The 20,341-nt window shown below is 43.4% G+C and overlaps 1 protein-coding gene across 1 annotated transcript; it reads left to right on the forward strand.

The window, feature by feature from the left end:
• Window positions 1–290: 290 nt before the first annotated feature.
• Window positions 291–19,887, forward strand: LOC311233604 (E3 ubiquitin-protein ligase TRIM17-like; the record flags this gene model as incomplete). Its single annotated transcript, XM_084320571.1, has 4 exons — window positions 291–906; window positions 19,310–19,405; window positions 19,544–19,774; window positions 19,861–19,887. Exons 1-4 carry the CDS (start codon window positions 511–513, stop codon window positions 19,885–19,887), a joined length of 750 nt encoding a protein of 249 aa, XP_084176697.1. The 5' UTR covers window positions 291–510.
• Between the last annotated feature and the right edge of the window lie 454 nt (window positions 19,888–20,341).

Here is a 20,341-nt window from a genome sequence, read left to right on the forward strand (position 1 = left end):
AACAGGATACCAGGAAATGTATTTTCTGTTTACTGCAGAGCAGAGGGAGAGAGACCCATGTTACTTACCAAACACTCCATATCAGTGATGGTGATAGAACTATTATTTTAACATAGACGTCTTATTTTACCAGCTATTATTTGAACAAACAAAAAAATACCACAGCACCTTTAATCTTTCCTAACCCCACTACAGTTTCCTGTTCTGTCAAAGCTCCAGCCTCCGCCTCTTGTCTGACTCGATATACAGGTAATAAACATCAGAGTTCTACACTCCTCATCGACCGACACTGAGATGCACACGCCTGCTGTAAAAGACTCCAGATAAAACCCACAGCTCGTACTGAAGGAGTAGGACTAGCTTTAGACAAACACAGGAAGGAATCGTGATCAAATAGTGACTTCAACCAGCTGCTGACTGAATCTAAGTACGTTTACAACAATTGTCATTAAAAGTTAAAGTAATTAAAGCATTCCAGAGGAGGGAGTGTTACTACCGGTAAATAACAAAATGGCGTCGTCTCATTGTGAAGAGGATCTGTCTTGTCCCGTGTGCTGTGACATCTATACAGATCCTGTTGTCTTGTCGTGTAGCCACAGCTTCTGTAGAGCCTGTCTGCAACAATTCTGGACAGACAGAGAAGACAAGGACTGTCCACTTTGTAGGGAAATCTCTTCAATGTTAAATCCTCCTCGTAACTTGGCTTTGAAGAACCTGTGTGAAGCCTTCAGAGAGAGAAGCCAGGGCGCTCCAGCAGGTTCTGAGGTGCTCTGCAGTGTGCATGGTGAGAAACTCAAGCTCTTCTGTCTGGATGACCTCCAGCCCATCTGTGTGGTGTGTCAGTCCTCCAGAAAACACAAGGGCCACGACTTCTGCCCCATAGAGGAAGCTTCGGAGGATCGCAAGGTATGGCAACATCATTATTATATTAATTTATTAAATCTTTATTTATACTCAATAAATACACTGAGAAACTATACTAATTTACAGTGTTATCACGTTGTTAATGAATACAGAAACGTTAGACAATCAGAACAATTAGATCGGATTCGATTCAGACACTGATGTTGGAGTTTATTTTTTTTGTCCACAACGGAGGAGGTGTAGGAGTCAATGTCAGTATGGGAGTCAATGGGCCTCATTCAACAATACTCTCTTATTATTTTTCGGTAGCACTTTATAATAACACCCTGTTATAATACATTTATAAGGTATTTGTAGATAATGAACTAATCATGAACAAACCATTTATATACATTCATAAATGATTATTAAATCATTTATAACTATATTTGTATACCATTTACAAAGTATTTATAACGCATTAGTGGATAATGAACTAATCATGAACAAACCATTTATATACATTCATAAATTATTATTAAATCATTTATAACTATATTTGTATAACATTTACAGATTAGTTCTACATTATTTATAACTCATTATCAACATTGTTTGTACTTGATTTGTTCATCATTAAATAATGTTGTTTAATGTGTAGTAACACATTTGTAGATGCTTTGAAAAATGGATATGAAAAAACGACTATAGTGTATCTCCATTTATTTTTCATGTTCAACAAATTATTTGTAAAGACATTCATAAAACATTTATAAATCATTTGCAGATGCTATCGTGGGGGCCAATCTAAAGTGAAGCCTATTCATCATTAACTAGTGTCTAATACAGTTAATTATTTATTTACTTTTTCATCACATGTTACAAATGTTGTAGGCAGCTTTCGGATACACCCTTCTTTGTGACATCAAACAGTGACAGAATTAGGACTAAAGATAAATGCAATTTTATTAACATATAAAATACATGTGCATATAGTGGAACAGCGGGGGGCACTAGGACCCAGGAGTACCCTGGCCAGGTATTGAAGAGTATCTAGAGAGGAAGTCTCACGCGAGCGAGACTTGACGTCACGTGTGTTGCCGTCTGTTTGAATGGAAGCACAAGTTATCCGTGCTGCGTCTATACTTTCGCTTTTAATAAGGTATGAGCAGGTTAAACACCTTTTTTTGTTGGTAAATCTATTCCATCATTTCCGACCTACAAACAACAATATGCTGTGTGCTCAACATATAAGAGTTGTTTGTAGGTGGGAAATGATGGAATAGATTTACCAACAAAAAAAGGTGTTTAACCTGCTCATACCTTATTAAAAGCGAAAGTATAGACGCAGCACGGATAACTTGTGCTTCCATTCAAACAGACGGCAACACACGTGACGTCAAGTCTCGCTCGCGTGAGACTTCCTCTCTAGATACTCTTCAATACCTGGCCAGGGTACTCCTGGGTCCTAGTGCCCCCCGATGTTACACTATATGTCATGCACATGTATTTTATATGTTAATAAAATTGCATTTATCTTTAGTCCTAATTCTGTCACTGTTTGATGTCACAAAGAAGGGTGTATCCGAAAGCTGCCTACAACATTTGTAACATGTGATGAAAAAGTAAACAAATAATTAACTGTATTAGACACTTGTTAATGATGAATAGGCTTCACTTTAGATTGGCCCCCACGATAGCATCTGCAAATGATTTATAGATGTTTTATGAATGTCTTAACAAATCATTTGTTGAACATGAAAAATAAATGGAGATACACTATAGTCGTTTTTTTCATATCCATTTTTCAAAGCATCTACAAATGTGTTACTACACATTAAACAACATTATTTAATGATGAACAAATCAAGTACAAACAATGTTGATAATGAGTTATAAATAATGTAGAACTAATCTGTAAAATAAATACTTTGTAAATGGTATACAAATATAGTTATAAATGATTTAATAATCATTTATGAATGTATATAAATGGTTTGTTCATTATTTACAAATACCTTATAAATGTATTATAACAGGGTGTTATTATAAAGTGCTACCTATTTTTCTTATATTCTTGCTTACCTGTCTGTTAACACTTTCAGTGCCCATCACGTCATATGACGTTTTATCAGCCCAATGCCTGAATGCCCACGATGACAATTATCGTTTTATTTTTTTATTAGCGATCTGATTTCATATTTCATCAACCGAGTCTCCTGTTGGTACACCAGCCCAATCAGCAGCTCAGAATGGAAAAAAGCGCCCCCTATCGTCTATCCCTGAGTAACTGCACGTCAGTCGCTTAGGTCGCTTTCACATATAGTTTTGGTGGACGCGGTGCGGTTCTGGTGGTGAAGTTGCAACATTGTTGCATTCTTCATTTGGTTCGCCTGCGTTCACATAGCAATCTGTCAGGCGCACCGAACTATCTGAACAATGTCATGCGGTCGAAAAGGGCGCTCGTCTATTGGACAGTGGAAATGTGTGTGTGGCTGCGAGCCTGTGTGTGCGCGTGCGCACGTGTGTGTGTGTGTCTGTGTGTGGAGTGGGAGCCCTCCAGATCAGCGGAGGCGAGTTGTTCTATTGAAGCCGATTACCACCATCCTCTCGCTAAACAACTTGTACACCACGTTGTTATATATATATAATAATAACAATTATAATAAGCCGCGTTTTTTCTTCCTTCTTCCCAAGATGCACAGTTAGATATATAGATATATAGATAGATAGATAGATAGAGAGATAGATGCAGTGTGCTTGTTTTGCATTGAATGCAGGTAATAATAAGCACTTCCTATATTTGGTTCGTGTTTGGTCCGATGAAGCGAACCGAGACCTACGTTTTCAGGCGGACCAGAGTTCGCCTGTTTGGTCCGCGAACCGAGTTCGACGCGCATTCACACAAACCCGAAAAACCGGACTATCGAATTCTGGTCCGATAATCCGGACCAAACAGCCCCTGTGTGAAAGCGACCTTAGACTGATATGGGATCAGTGATATGTAGAGGTGGAGCCAGCTGGCTCCCTGAGCTGGCAAGCCGTCTGCTCAACATGGAAGTCATCGCGGGACGGGAATCAGCCTGGAATATATATTCACAGTAGCCAATCGATAGTAGACAGTAGTGATCGATTTTTGGAATGGCGATCAGGAATTGGAACGATCTTTTTGGAGAACATCTGATCTGAGGTAAGGAATCTATTTGACCAGTCTTGGGATAATCAGAGTTGTATTCGCTGAGATATCAACGTGTGCCCTATGTGTGTGTGTGTGTGTGCACGATCGCTGTTGAGGAAATCAGATAATCGATTTTGAGCTTGCGGCCCCAGCGTGCATACGTACACATTATACTATCGATAATCTAGCGTTTATTTGAAAACGATTAATAAATAAATCTTTTTGGATTACAGAAAATTATCACTAAAGTGCTATCTGTTGCAGCTGCACTGTTTTCCATGAAAATACCATATTTGGATAAGTTTGACCATTTCTCAAAATCTGAAAATCATTATTTAATAAAACACAGAAAAGGATCACCAAGTTACTCTGGATAAAAAAAAAATGTACAGACAACATTGAGACAAAGCTTCCTGACACATCTCCATCCAAACTCTTGGAAGAACTCATTGAAATCGCATCTGATACCACCTGGAGAGCTAGTTTCAGAGTGTGGTGCTGAGTACCAAGTATCTCATGATGCAGCAGTTAAGGTGTTGATACCATTCAGCACCACATATCTGTGTGAAGCTGGCTTTTCATCTGCTCTGAAAACAAAATGTAGGGCCAAGTTGAGCCTTGAGGATGACATGCGTGTTGCCTTGTCAAAGATCTCCCCACATATTGACCGTATTATTAGCCAGCAGCAGCAGATCTCGCATTGAGCTAGAAATGTCCACTGAGTGAAAGAGTGCTTATTTTCTGTATTTATTTATATTTTTTGAGAAATGGTAACTTGGTGATCCTTTTCTGTATTTAAAAAAAATACATGATTTTCTGTTTTTGAGAAATGGTCAAACTTATCCAAATATGCTATTTTTATGGAGAACAGTGCAGCTGCAACAGATAGCACTTTAGTGATCCTTTTCTGTGTTAAAAAAAACATGATTTTCAGTTTTTGAGAAATGGTCACTGTTACAAAGGGTCAGATTAAACCGAATATATGTATTTATTGATTGATATATATTGCATAATATTTGTATATCGTTTGATATCCCTTGTGTATTCTTTGTACATATACACGGAATATCCCTTTAACCTAGCACAGACCATAATATTTCGTTCTCTTATTGGATAGCGTTCCACCAGCGCCAGTGTCTTACCCCCAGAGTCGAGTTCAAAGCTACCGTCAAGACATGTCTGTACATGCCCGGCTTTGCCCAAGACTACGAGACAGGAATAAGGCTGGTACTAGTTTATTCCCCGTACATATAAATATGGCGCAGGTGAATACAGAGGCACTTAGTCAGAAGTCTTAGTAACAAGTTGAAGCCTCACACTACGATACAACGTGCTGTGAAGTGGGCCCGTATTGCCCCAAAATAGAGTCTTGTTTTATCCTAATACGTTTGTTCAACGTATCGTTCGCTCCTTACTAGTAAAGCCTTCATCACGAGTCAACGACCAAGTGAAGGGAGCAACCGTGCGTCTAAATAGAGCACTTATAGCCGCGTGCGAATAGGATAGTAAAGTATCAGAGCTTGGTTGAATAACGTCAAGTTCAACTTAGTTAATGTGAAGTGCCGCGCACCGGAGGATCTACACCGGTGAATGCAGAGCCCCTTTCCGGCTGGAGTATTATTATTATTGCTTTGTACCAGGCTGGTGGAGAGGATAAGAATCGTCTACACCCACTGCTGTGGGATCTACCGTGAGGAACATCATTCGAGCCCGTCTCTATTGGAGAGGCTGACAGGCTCCCACCTGTGCTGTACGCATACTGGGATTACAGCTGCCTTTCGTCTGCCGAGCAGGGAGTAATATACCGCCTCCCCTAGCAGGAGCCTACTGAGTCCCCGCTGACCCAGACTTTGCATTCGAACATTTCCTCCCCCTGCTGGCTTACAACCGGTAGGAACCCCCCTACCAGTATCCCCTAGATATATTTCCTAATATTCAGGTTGTATTATTATCTCCTGCGTAACCAGAGAATGGACATTCATTATTGATTTGCCTACGCACATTCCTTTGCCTTACAAGTGCATTCAATTAAAGTATATTATGTATTCTTGCTGCTAATAAATACTTAAAGACAACTTTGTGTAGAACCGATTCATTGTGGGGAAGTGTTCTCATCATATACTCGTGTACGGTATGGCCAGTATAATGTACATAAGACGGTAGTGGTTTAATGATACCATACTTGATTAATACAGTCAGGGAATTGTACCCCTCAGTTACAGTCACACTTATCCAAATATGCTATTTTTATGGAAAAGTGTGCAGCTGCAACAGATAGCACTTTAGTGATAATTTTCTGTAATTTTATTTAAAGAAATATGCTATTTGATTTACTACTACAAGCAGTGTAATGTCAACAGTACTAAGCCATTTAGACCTGAAACACCTGTTAATAATGCATTATATAGCCTGCATATACACACAAATGTGTTTCCCGGTTTCTTAAATAAACATTATTTTGAAAGCAAGCAAGAAAAAAAGACAGGACCGGAAAAGTCTTTATCGTATGTAGGGGTGCCCTGGAATATTTTATTGAACACAGGGGTGCCTTGGCAGCAGAAAGGTTGAGAACCCCTGTTCTAGAATATTCCAGTAAACGTCTTTTATCATGGAATCTTTTTTATTTTCCTTGAAAACGAGGGCTTTTCAAAATGCTATAAAACGAAAATGAACCGATAAAAAAACAATCCGCTTCGACAATGTTGACTGGAAAACGATTAATTGATAAGCGACGGGCAGATTAGACACATAGCCATAATTTAAAACATAGATCAGGCGTTATTAACGCTAACAATGAAGTGGATGGTGGGCATTCAAGCACTAAATCATGCGCCCCCTGCTGGCACTGAAAGTGTTAAAGGAACACTCCAACATTTTGGGAAATTAGCTTATCTAACATCTTCCCTGGAGTTAGACAAGAAGATACATACCTTTTTTGGCTCTCTGCATGCATTAGGCTTAGGGAACGTCTGGACCGTTAGCCTAGCTTAGCTTCATCACTGGAAGTGGGTCATACATTTACCCGAGTTCCCTACAGTCACGAAATACACTCCAAATACAATCAAAATACAACTCCAAAATGTTCCTGTAAACATGTTGTGACCTGTGTATTTACCACGTGGAGAAATAAAAAAATTATTGAATTAGACATTTCCGTTTTCTAAGCAGATATACTCTGACATTTTTTTTGCCTAACCACTCCTGTCTGGGCGCAGTGATTTCACGTCACCAGTGCTACTTTTTCTAACGTCGAGGTCAGTGTTGTATTCTCACCCTGCAGCCCAGGTACCTCACTCTGCCTGGTGACTGGGAGACTCTGGGAGACTTGTGTGACTGGGAGACTCGTGTGACTTGTGTGACTGGGAGACTCATGTGACTTGGAGACTTGTGTGACTGGGAGACTCGTGTGACTGGGAGACTCGTGCGACTTGTGTGACTTGGAGACTTGTGTGACTGGGAGACACGTGCGACTTGTGTGACTTGGAGACTTGTGTGACTGGGAGACTTGTGTGACTTGTGTGACTTGGAGACTTGTGTGACTGGGAGACTTGTGTGACTGGGAGACTTGTGTGACTTGGAGACTTGTGTGACTGGGAGACTCGTGTGACTTGTGTGACTTGGAGACTTGTGTGACTGGGAGACTTGTGTGACTTGGAGACTCGTGTGACTTGTGTGACTGGGAGACTCGTGCGACTTGTGTGACTTGGAGACTTGTGTGACTGGGAGACTTGTGTGACTTGTGTGACTTGGAGACTTGTGTGACTGGGAGACTTGTGTGACTTGGAGACTTGTGTGACTGGGAGACTTGTGTGACTGGGAGACTTGTTACTTGGAGACTTGTGTGACTTGGAGACTTGTGTGACTGGGAGACTTGTGTGACTTGGAGACTTGTGTGACTGGGAGACTCGTGTGACTTGTGTGACTGGGAGACTCGTGTGACTGGGAGACTTGTGTGACTTGGAGACTTGTGTGACTTGGATACTTGTGTGACTGGGAGACTTGTGTGACTGGGAGACTCGTGTGACTGGGAGACTTGTGTGTCTGGGAGACTTGTGTGACTGGGAGACTTGTGTGACTGGGAGACTCGTGTGACTGGGAGACTCGTGTGACTTGTGTGACTTGGAGACGTGGTAAATACACAGGTCACAACATGTTTACAGGAACGTTTTGGAGTTGTATTTTGATTGTATTTGGAGTGTATTTCGTGACTGTAGGGAACACGGGTAAATGTATGACCCACTTCCAGTGATGAAGCTAAGCTAGGCTAACGGTCCAGGCGTTCCTTAACTGATCGCTGTCTGATCCATTCAACAGGAAGCGATTTGCGACTGATCTCAAAATGACACACACACAAACACACGTCTCACGACTCGCGACTCAGTGCATGTGTGTGTGTTCCTGTGGGTCGTTCATCGCATGTGTGTGTGTGTTAATCTGATGACAAATAAAGATTTATACTTGTACTTGTTATACGTATACCGCATACTGTATAGTGCGAAATAAATTGTTCCAGCAAAGTAGGCTTTGTCAATACTGAACGACTGCATGCTTGTCTTTGATTGATTGATTGAACATTTTATTAACAGATTGCAGAATGGGTACAAAACAGTACAGCTCAATACACACAATTGTTAAGGGGATGCAGACCAGAGAAAGACTTTCGTCTTGTTTACATCAGGGTCCCCCATTTTCAATTCATCATAACATATATGACATACATGACATACAGATAGAACTGCTACATCTATACATTTATGACATACCAGATTTACAAATACAGTACTGTTTGTGATACAAAAAGAGTAAAAAAAAAAAAAAAAAAAAAGGATATACATTTGACGAAGAAACTACATTGGAGGGGGTTGGGTTAGGGGCCAGTTTCGAATTGCAGTCTCCCGTAGGTGCTCCTTGAGAGTGGTTTTAAAAGTGGGTAGTGATTCACATTCCTTTACAGCTGTGGGTAGGGGGTTCCACATTGATGTGGCATAATTGCGAAACGTGTTTAGTCCCTTGTTTGAGTTGAATCTGGGTTTAACATGATTTGTGGAGCTCCCTCTGGTGTTGTGGTCGTGGTATTCACTGACCTTTGGGAAGTATTTTGACATGTACATGGGTACCTTAGTCGTGTAGTGTATCTTGTAGACCAGGCCCATTGCAAGTTGCTGTACTCTGTTGTCTACTCTAAGCCATCCTAGGTTGTCAAAGTGGGCAGGGGTGAGGTGAGGTGGGTTCTAGGAGTAAGGTCAAGCAGTAGTCTGACCAGTTTGTTTTGTGATGTTTGTAATTTTGTTTTTAGCGCCTTTGAGGTGCTTTGGTACCATGAGGTGCAAGAATAGTCGTAGTACCCTTGAATGAGTGCTCCTGCCAGAGTCTTCAGGGTATTCTTGTTTACCAGAGAGGAGATCCGGTACAAGAATCTAGTTCGTTGGTTGACTTTTTTTATTACATTGGATGCCATTACGAAGGATCAGATTAAACCGAATATATATATTTATTTATTGATATATATTGCATAGTATTTGTAACTGAGGGGTACAATTCCCTGACTGTATTGATAAGTATGGTATTATTAAACCACTACCTCTTGTACTTTAACTTCTGGCCATCCAGTACATGATATAGATATGATGAACACTTTCCCACCTGATGAAACGAAGTCCACACAAATGTACAAATCGAATATTTTATATAGCAAAGGGTATATACAACGTTCACTTGATGACATTTATGATTTGAAATGCACTTGTATGGCAAATGAGTATTCGTAGGTAAATCAACATTGAATGTCCAATCTCTGGTTACGCAGGGAGCAAATATACAACCTGGTTCTTTAGGGAACTATAGCGATGGTACTTAAATGATTATAGCTGGATACACTAAGGGGGGGGGGGGGTCCCGCTGGTTGTAAGACAGTAGGGGGGGTTAGAAGAGCCGCTGGCGGTATCCCATCTGGCCGACGATTTCTTGGGAGAATTCAGAGTCCTGAACACGATGCCCACAGAACCTCGGTCCGCAGATGAATACAGCTGGACCCTCTGGTGGACGGTAGCTGCCGGTCCACAGATGAAGAGACGTGAGGCGACCTCACTCGGGGTAGAGCGCCGTCTCACCTGGACTCCTCTCCGGGGGGTAGTTCCAACACTCAGCAGTGTTGGCCGTTATCCATGGAATAATCAAAGCACCCAAAGCATGTAGATAATCCAAGCCGTGGAAGGCTCGCCGTCGTCCGGGTAAAGTAATCCAATGTACAGGTCCACTCGTCCTGGCCCGGAGCTCCTCGGATGCAAGCACCACACGTGGTCTGCCCAGCCTGGTTAAGACTCCAGATAACGTCAGGAACGATGGGGGTACTGCTCACTTTATAACTCTAACCGAACGATGCACCATACATAATAGACTATTATTAGCTTAATAGAAATACGTCCAACTCGACGGTATAGTGCCAAACTATGACAATTCAACTATTAATCCACACGATATCTCAATGCCTATTCTGAGGCCAAGTAGGCCTTACTGCACCACACGTGCGTCGTGGGTGAGGCTTCGCGTCTGTTACTTAGTTGGAGGGTAAAGAACTAATGGACTAAAAGAAAGTTCTACTTTACTTGCGCCATATATATATGCGCTGTGAACAAATAGTACCATTCGTATTTCGCCAGACGTATTCCTACGCGGAACCGGGCTTGCCACGACATGTTGGTCGGCACGATTGAACTTGAACCTAGGGGTATGGCTGCTGGCGCCAGGTTCTCGTCAAATGGTAGAATGAAACTATTATGGGCTGTTAGTAGACTAAAGGGATATTCAGTGCATATTGTACAAGGAATATACAGGGGATATCAAACGATATACAAATACTATTAAATATATATCCATAAATAAATATATATATTCGGTTTAATCTGATCCTTCACAACAGCCGCCCCCTAATTAGTCCCACCTAATTAGCTAAGCAGAGACAGATTAACCGCACTGTCTACCACTCAAGGTCCGCTGTAAGGGTCAGTCAACTCACAAAGTCATGGGGTCATGGTCATCATCGATAGTGTCTGGGAGTCTGGGCAGTTCTATTAGCCTCGCCACGGGTCGTGTGTAAGTTCGCCCTTGGACGAGCCCTTCAGCTGCTCGGACCTTGCCATCGGCACCGGTGATCACTTTGCTTACGCGGCCAGCCGGCCACATAGCTCTGGGTAGTGACTGGTCGATAATCATGACGACTGTTCCTTCTGTCAAATTGTCTCTCTCTTTTACCCACTTCTGGCGGGTCTGTAGAGACGGTAGGTAGTGGAGTAGGAAGCTGCTCCAAAACTTGTCAGCTAGCACTTGACTGTACCTCCACATTCTTCGGCCGTTCGCTTCTTCAGGCCTGTACATTGTCTGGGGTAGCGCGGGGTCCAGCCGCCCCATTAAGAGTGTGTTGGGGGTGACTGGGTCGACATCTGCTATATCACTGGAGACGTAACCGAGGGGCTTGGAGTTCAATACTCCCTCGATCTCCGTGAGGACTGTCATTAGGACTTCCTCCGCTACAGTCTGGGCCCCAAGCACGGCGTACAGGGCTGTCTTTATAGAACGTACTTCTCTTTCCCAGGTTCCACCGAAGTGGGGTGCGTTCGGGGGATTAAACTGGAAGTCAATCTGGGATGGAGCGAGGTGGGTCTTAAGTTCTGGGCCCATAGCTTGGAAGCTCTCTCTCAGCTCTCTTTCTCCGCCTTTGAAGTTTGTCCCGTGATCAGACAACAATGTAGACGGTTTTCCTTTCCGTGATGTGAATCTTCGGAAGGCCATAAGGAATGAGTCTGTGCTCATGGTCGGAAGGAGCTCGATATGTATCGCTCTGGTGGTCATGCATTTGAATACAATACCCCACCGCTTCTCGGTTCCTCTTCCTCTCTTTATATACAACGGGCCAAAACAGTCCATGCCTGTGGAGTGGAATGGCTTGTCGCCGAGTCGGAGGCGACAGGGGGGTAGGTCAGCCATCCGTGGTATGCTGGGCTGCGCGCGCCACTTTCGGCAGTCTAGACAGGTTCGCTGGAAGCGTCGCACCGCTTCTCTTCCTTGAAGTATCCAATAGCGACGTCTGATCTCCGCGAAGACTCTCTCTGCTCCTGCGTGGTGTACATCCTCGTCGTATTTCTTTATGATCAGCTCTGTGACCTTGTGTCGGCTGTTCAAGACTATCGGGTACTTAATGTCATCCGGTAGATCGGGGGCTCTCCGCAGGCGGCCACCCACTCTGATGAGATTATGGGCGTCACTCTCGGGTGCCAGGTGGAGCAGTCTGCTGTCTGATGGGACGGGCTTTCCTCCCTGTAGACAGTCTAGCTCATCGGGGAACGAGTCTCTCTGGGCTCGTTGTAGTAGAAGAAGTTCTGCTTCTTCGTAGTCAGCTGCTGAAATGTCAGTGGTGGACTGACTCTCTGGGTGGTGCCACAGGAATGTCTTTAGTTGCGCACTCTGTAGGGTAATGCAGTCATCTATGTTGGGGTCTGTGGAGGCGACTGTGCTCAGTCCACAGAACATAGGTTTCTTGTTCTCAGCCTCCTCTTTACTTGCTTCCCGTGGGGTGGGCGTAGGCCACTCTTCTTCCGGGAGCTTGAGGAATTCTGGTCCGTCACTGTAGATGTTGCGACGGGTGAGGTCATCCAGGGACATTCCCCGGGTGATGACGTCAGCTGGGTTGTGTTTGCTGTCCACATACCGCCAGCTCGCTGCTTCTGTTAACTCTTGAATCTCGGTGACTCTGACTCCCACGAAGACTTTGTATCTGCATGAATCAGACTTGATCCATGTGAGTACTGTCGTGGAGTCTGACCACAAGATTGTTCTGTGCACCGGAATGGTGAGTTCACGTTGGATTAACGTGGCTAGATGCGCTCCTGCTAGGGCTGCGCAGAGCTCTAGACGGGGGATAGATTGTTGCTTTCGTGGGGCTATTCTTGAGCGAGCCAGGATGAAAGCGGTGTGTATCCTCCTCCCTTCGCTGTTCGGTTGAGAGATTTAGCGAGGGGGCCTTGTAGTGTCCACCCTAGGCGGGTCTCGACTGCTGCAGGACAGCCTCGGGGTCCTGTATGGACCCGGTCAATCGGGACTATAAGTTCTGCATGGTCGGAGCCTATCAGCAGGGTCGGGGTGGCGCCGTCTATGAGCGGGATAGGTAGTTGACGCAGGTGCACATATTTATCCATCAGCTTGGCGATGGGGTAGGTGTACTGCGATAGTCCTATTTCTTGGCTGGTGAAAGCATTTGTAATCCTATACCGTCGCTCTGGCTGCCCGCTTGCTGCGATAGTGAAGGAGACATTCTCGCCCTTTATCGTCTTTAAATCTCTTCTTATTGTCCGAATCGTCATTTTACTTTCTACTTTTACCGCGTTTACCGTTTGTCGAAGGCTAGGTAGTTGACTGACAGCGTAATCCTCTAAGTACTGAGGTGGCTGTCGTCTGCGCTGCGGGCGTTCTACGTTAGGAGGACCGTTTCGTGGAGTGTTCATCATAGGCCATTTTAATATTAATAACACTATATTAATATTACACTAGTTACCCTCCGGCTCGAAGGACCAATTGTAACTGAGGGGTACAATTCCCTGACTGTATTGATAAGTATGGTATTATTAAACCACTACCTCTTGTACTTTAACTTCTGGCCATCCAGTACATGATATAGATATGATGAACACTTTCCCACCTGATGAAACGAAGTCCACACAAATGTACAAATTGAATATTTTATATAGCAAAGGGTATATACAACGTTCACTTGATGACATTTATGATTTGAAATGCACTTGTATGGCAAATGAGTATTCGTAGGTAAATCAACATTGAATGTCCAATCTCTGGTTACGCAGGGAGCAAATATACAACCTGGTTCTTTAGGGAACTATAGCGATGGTACTTAAATGATTATAGCTGGATACACTAAGGGGGGGGGGGGGTCCCGCTGGTTGTAAGACAGTAGGGGGGGTTAGAAGAGCCGCTGGCGGTATCCCATCTGGCCGACGATTTCTTGGGAGAATTCAGAGTCCTGAACACGATGCCCACAGAACCTCGGTCCGCAGATGAATACAGCTGGACCCTCTGGTGGACGGTAGCTGCCGGTCCACAGATGAAGAGACGTGAGGCGACCTCACTCGGTGTAGAGCGCCGTCTCACCTGGACTCCTCTCCGGGGGGTAGTTCCAACACTCAGCAGTGTTGGCCGTTATCCATGGAATAATCAAAGCACCCAAAGCATGTAGATAATCCAAGCCGTGGAAGGCTCGCCGTCGTCCGGGTAAAGTGCATATTGTACAAGGAATATACAGGGGATATCAAACGATATACAAATACTATTAAATATATATCCATAAATAAATATATATATTCGGTTTAATCTGATCCTTCACAACAGTATTTGTATATCGTTTGATATCCCTTGTATATTCCTTGTACATATACACGGAATATCCCTTTAGCCCAGACCATAATAGTTCATTCTCCTATTGGACAGCGGTCCACCGGCGCCAGGGACCGGCCTCCGGAGCCAGGTTCAAAGTCACCGTCAAGATGCGTCTGGACATGCCCGGCCTTGCCCAGGGATACGCGACAGAAATGAGATTGGAACTAGTTTGTTCACCGTGCGTATAAATACGGCGCAGGTGAATATAGAAGCCCCTTACCTCCGTACCCTTCGTCCTTAGTATGTTACCGATAAGTTGAAGCCTCACCCACGATACAACGTGCGGTGAAGTATGGCCTGTTTGGCCCCAGAATAGAGCATTGAGACCGCGTGCGAATTAGTAACTGAATTGTCAGAGTTTGGCGCTATACCGTCGAGTGCGACATATTTCTATTAAGTCTTTAATAGTCTATTTGTGTATAGTGTATCGTGCGGTTAAAGTTCTACGGTGACCAGCATCTCCAACGCTTCCTCGTATTAGCTAGAGTTCTTATCCAGGCTGGGCCGACCGCATGGCGCTTTCATCCGAGGAGACCTAGACGAGAAACGTATGGACATGTACACTGGATTAATCTACCCGACGACTACATAGCCCTTTGCGGCTGGAATATATTTGCTTTGGTCCTGTGATTTATGGAGCGGATAATCGCCGACGCCTGCACGTGTTGGATTTACCCCGAGAGGAGTCAAGTCGAGTCGGCGCCCAGAGAGCCTGAGGTCGACTAGCTTTCTTCACTGTGGAGCTACAGTCTACAAGAGAACCAAGCTGTATTCGTCTGTGGATCAAGAGGCTACTGCACCGGCTTCTGTACCTGAAGTCTCCCTAGTCATCGTTGACCAGACGTCCTACTACCGACAGATCTTCTACCCCCCCCGCTGGCTTACAACCAGGGGAACCCCTTCCAGTATCTCCCGCTATATTACTAGTGTACCATAGATATAATTCCCTAAGATTCAGGTTGTATAATTACCTCCTGCGTAACCAGAGAATGGACATTCAGTATTGATTTGCCTACGCATATTCCTTTGCCTTACAAGTGCATTCAAAGAATAATGTAAAGTATCCTATGTACCTTTTGCTCCATTAAATACTTGATTAATACCTTTGACTGGAACCGATTTCATTGTGGGAAGTGTTCATCATATTCATATATCGTGTACTGTATGGCCAGTAATTAAAGTACATAAAGCGGTAGTGGTTTAATGATACCATACTTATCAATACAGTCAGGGAATTGTACCCCTCAGTTACACTAGGTATGTAATTTCATCTTTCCTTGTGACAATATTGTCACCCACTGTAACTGAGAAGCCGTCAGCCTTGCTGAGTTTGTTATTTGAACCGAAGAGAATGGACTCTGTTTTACCCAGGTGTAATGATAGTTTGTTGTCAGCGAGCCAGGTGCAGATTTTGCCTAGTTCCGAGCTGAGGGTTTTTTCAACCTGTAACTTGTTCTTGTCAGAGACCAGCAGGGCTGAGTCGTCCGCGAATAGGAACAAGTTGCAGTCACAAGCTCACTGATAGACTATCAAAACCAATTGCTTTTAGCTTGTCAATCAGAATGGAGTGATTGACAGTGTCGAAGGCCTTTTGTAGGTCCAGCATGACCATGCCGCAGTATTTGCCCGCGTCCACCTCTTGTTTGATGTGGTCGTTCAAATAGAGAAGGCATGTGTCAGTGGAGTGGGATGCTCTGAAGCCAGATTGAAATTCGAAGATTAGATTTTTTTCCGTGAGGTACTTTTCGACCTGTTCATATACTATTTTTTCCATGACTTTCGAGATGGAGGTAAGAATAGAAACAGGGTGGTAGTTGCCTGGGTCTAATTTGCTGCCCTTTTTGTGCAGGGGGTTTACTCTCGCAATTTTGAAGTCCTTGGGGACGTGTCCCTGTTTTATGGAGAGGTTTATTATGTGTGTGATGACTGGGGTGATGGCGGCTGCTGAGTCTCTGAGGAATTTTGAGGGGATATTGTCATGGCCAGTGGCCTTGTTAGGTTGGAGGGTGCTCAGTTAAAAAAAATTTATGACATATACTTTATTGAGTATTCACACAGTACTTCAGGACAATACAATGAATGACATATATTTTGCATCAACATGGGTCAGTCCTGAAGGACAACACAGACACCTAGACCACTAACATCTAGGTTACAATAACAACCCCCATATGGGAGGGGAAGACAAAAATAAAATAAAAATAAGAATAAGTAAAAATAAACAAATGAAAAATTCAAAAAAAAAAAACAGAAAATAGAATGGAAAGTAATAACAAAACAAAAGAAACAACACAAAACGAAAAAATATATCTACATTAAAACATAGAGCCACTCTTGTCGACATAAACATGGTGCATTTGACCGGTATTATATACTCATGTGCAACGTCGCTGTCTTAGGCAAGTGTGCCCCCCCCCCTCCATTTATAGTGATTGAAATTGCAGATATTTGCTCATATATTTTTCTCCTTTCTCTCCTAAACTAAAAGATATTTTCTCATAGGCAGCTACCCTACCCAGTTCTCCACTCCACTCTCGGAATGACGGGCCTTCTGGTGCCTTCCAGCCTCTCATTATGATCTGTTTGCCTATCATAATACTAGTCTGAATCCAATCAGCTAGGGGCTTTGCGATATGGCTAAGACTGCAGGGATCCCCCAGGATATATAAACCAGAGCAGAAATCATACTCCTTCCCTGTGACCTCTGTGATGTAGTCATGTATGTTACTCCAGAAGTCTCTGATTTTCGGACATGACCAGAGTGCATGGACTAGGTCCCCCTCCCCTGTCTGGCATTTCTAGCAATCTGGGTTCTCTTTTAGGCCCAGTCTATACATTTTAGAGGGGGTTCAATACATGCGGTGGAAGATCTTGAATTGTATTAGCCTTGTTCTAATATCCCTGGACACCTGTTTGGGGATCCCCGAGATTATATCCCAGTCCTCTTGCTCAAAATGTGACCCCTAGATCCTTCTCCCAGACTATTTTGAGAGCAGAGGATATCCCACTGCCCTCCCTGTCGATAAACATGGAATAGTAAACAGAGGCCTCATGTCCCAACCCAGAAATAGCCAAAATCTTTTTCAGCAGGTCTGTACCCTAGGGGAGGGTCTGTGGAGAGCCACATGTGCCTATGAGAAGATGCCTCAATTGTAAATATCTCCAAAATTGATTGTTGGCCAGATGATATTGTTGAATCAGTTTTTCAAATGATTTTAATGCATCGCTCAGTTTTTTGAGTACCCCAGCTGTTGTTACCATTTCTAGTTTGAAATCGTCTTTGCGGACCCCTAGGTTATTGTAGTAGGCTCTACAATGTTCTACCCCAAAATGCCCTGAGTGGGAGGGTAGTTTGTTTACCAGTGTTGTGGCTATGTTTGTGAAGAACATTTTTAAGTAATTGGCCACATCCAGCTTGTCTGTGATGAGCGTGTTGTCTGTCTTTATGTTTATGTTTGAAAATCTGGTTTTAAGTTTTTTACTGCAGCCTAGTTGATTATTGAGTAATTTCCAAAGTTCACAGGGTTTATTTTTGTTTCCCTCAGTTTTGTCATTGATGAAATTCTTTTTTGCAGTTTTGATCATGGAGTTTACTTCATTTCTTAGTCTGTTTCTTTGCAGTTTGAGTTCAGTCACGTGGGCTTGGAGTTCACTGCTCGAGCTTTTGGTAAGCTTTGACTGACTTTTACGAAACTCAGAGCATTTTTTGTTTCTGGTTTTCATAGCGGTCAGTATTTCGGAGTGCATCCACGGTGTCGTTGAGTACTGTTGAGAATTTGGTTTTGAAGCCATGTTTCTTCAACCAGTGTACCACTGAGCTCTTCTGACCAGTCCAGGCTCTCCAGTTCTAGTTTAAAGGCCTCACTAGCTGGCTGTCAAGAACCAATCGCGCAGTAGATTGGGAAATACTGGATCTGTCACCTGTCATCTCTCTCTGAAAGGTCCCTGTTAAAACCCTGAATGCGCTCAGAACTTGTAGGAGCAGAGAAGAGAAGAAAAAAGAGGAGAGGAGATGTTGTAAATATGCGTTCTATGCGTATGCCTGGGCAACCAACTGTTCTAACAGCAATATATAATAATAATTATTGAAAAGTTCTGGGTTTATAAAGTTGTATTTGGGGGTATTTGGGGGTATTTGGGGGCAATTGACCAATGGTTTGCTTTCAACCCATGAACTTCTTCCTCTCTCACCTTTTTATATGTATTTTTTTTTATTGTATCTACTAAAACTGTATTGTATTGTTTGTTTTGTAAAGTGTCTTTGAGCATTAGGAAAAGCGCTATATAAATCTGATGTATTATTATTATTAGGAATGGTATAGGCTTTTTTAAATGTTTCTCATCTGGGTAAGAGTTTCTTATCTGGGTAAGAGTGCTCGCGACCACTCTTAGAATTTGGTCTTGCCTGAGAGAAAAGCAACAATAAGAAAACATTGCTGAATCCCAGGTAAGAACAAAATAAGAGTAAATGCTAGTTAAGAACAAAATCTGTTCTTATATCGCTTCATGAATGAGGCCCAATGTCAGTGTGGGACTCAATGTCATTATGGGCCTTAATGTCAGTATGGGAGTCAATGTCAGTGTGAGAGTCAATGTCAGTGTGGGAGTCAATGTTAGTGTGGGAGTCAATGTCAGTGTGGGAGTCAATGTCAGTGTGGGAGTCAATGTCAGTGTGGGAGTCAATGTCAGTATGGGAGTGAATGTAAGTGTGGGAGTCCAGGGAGTCCAGGGTGGCAAACGTACTCCAGTCCGTGTGTTGAAACCGGTGCTGCAGCTCAGAGTCCTCAGGGGGAGACTTGCATCTTTTAAGTGAAATGCATCATGAATGAATTAATTCCATTGCAGAAGGAGCTCCAGGCTCCACTGAAGACCTTACGTGACAAGCTACAGGTGTTTACAGAAATCAAACAAACATGCGTCCAGACAGCAGAACACTTAAAGGTACAAATATTCAGTATTAATGATAAATGATTTACTGTCAGGTTGTAGCTGCACTCAACCTACAGTAAACATTAGTGACCTATTGTATTTTGTAGTCCATTGTGAGAGAGACATGATTTTTAACCCCATAATCTCCAGGTCCAGGCCCTGCACACAGGGAAGCAGATTAAGGAGGAGTTTAAGAAGCTTCACCAGTTTCTCCACGAGGAAGAGGAGGCCAGGGTAGCTACACTGAAGGAGGAAGAGGAGCAGAAGAGCCAGCCGATGAAGGAGAAGATTGAGGGGCTGGACAGAGAGATGTCAACCCTTTCAGACACAATCGGAGCCGTAGAGCAGGAGCTGAGAGCTGAAGACGGCTCCTTCCTGCAGGTCAGGACTGGTCTCTCTTCAGTTCATAGGGAATGATGCTGAGGATGTTTAGTAGTGTTTAACTTGATCTGTCTTTACCTCCATAGAACTACAAGACCACACTGAACAGGTAAGTGATTTATCTCTCTTTTTCTCACTCTCTTTCTCTCTCTCTCTCATCTCTATCTCTTTCTATCTCTCTTTTTCTCAATTTCTTTCTCTCTCTCTTTCTATCTTTCTCTCATTTCTCGTTTCTCTCTGACTCTTTCCCTGACTGTATTTTGCTCTCTTTCTCTGACTCTCTTTTGCTTTCTCTCTCTTTTCTCTCTGACTCTCACTTTTGCTCTTTCCTCTAACTGTCTTTTTTTAAATTTTTATAATTATGTTTTTGGTAGCTTTTTATTTGTTTGTTCGACTACCGGGCAGTCCGGTAGAGAGAGAGAGAGAGGAAGAACAGGAGACAGAGCGGGGGGAAGACATTCGGAAAGGGCGGTTGGTCCACGACACAGCGCGTTACATGGGTCACCACTTGGGTGCCCTCTCTGACTGTCTTTTGCTCTCTCTCTGACTCTCTCTCTCCCTGCCCCT

Source organism: Notolepis coatsorum, assembly GCF_963971535.1.
Source record: "Notolepis coatsorum genome assembly, chromosome: 8".
In the NCBI taxonomy this organism is placed as follows: domain Eukaryota; kingdom Metazoa; phylum Chordata; class Actinopteri; order Aulopiformes; family Paralepididae; genus Notolepis; species Notolepis coatsorum.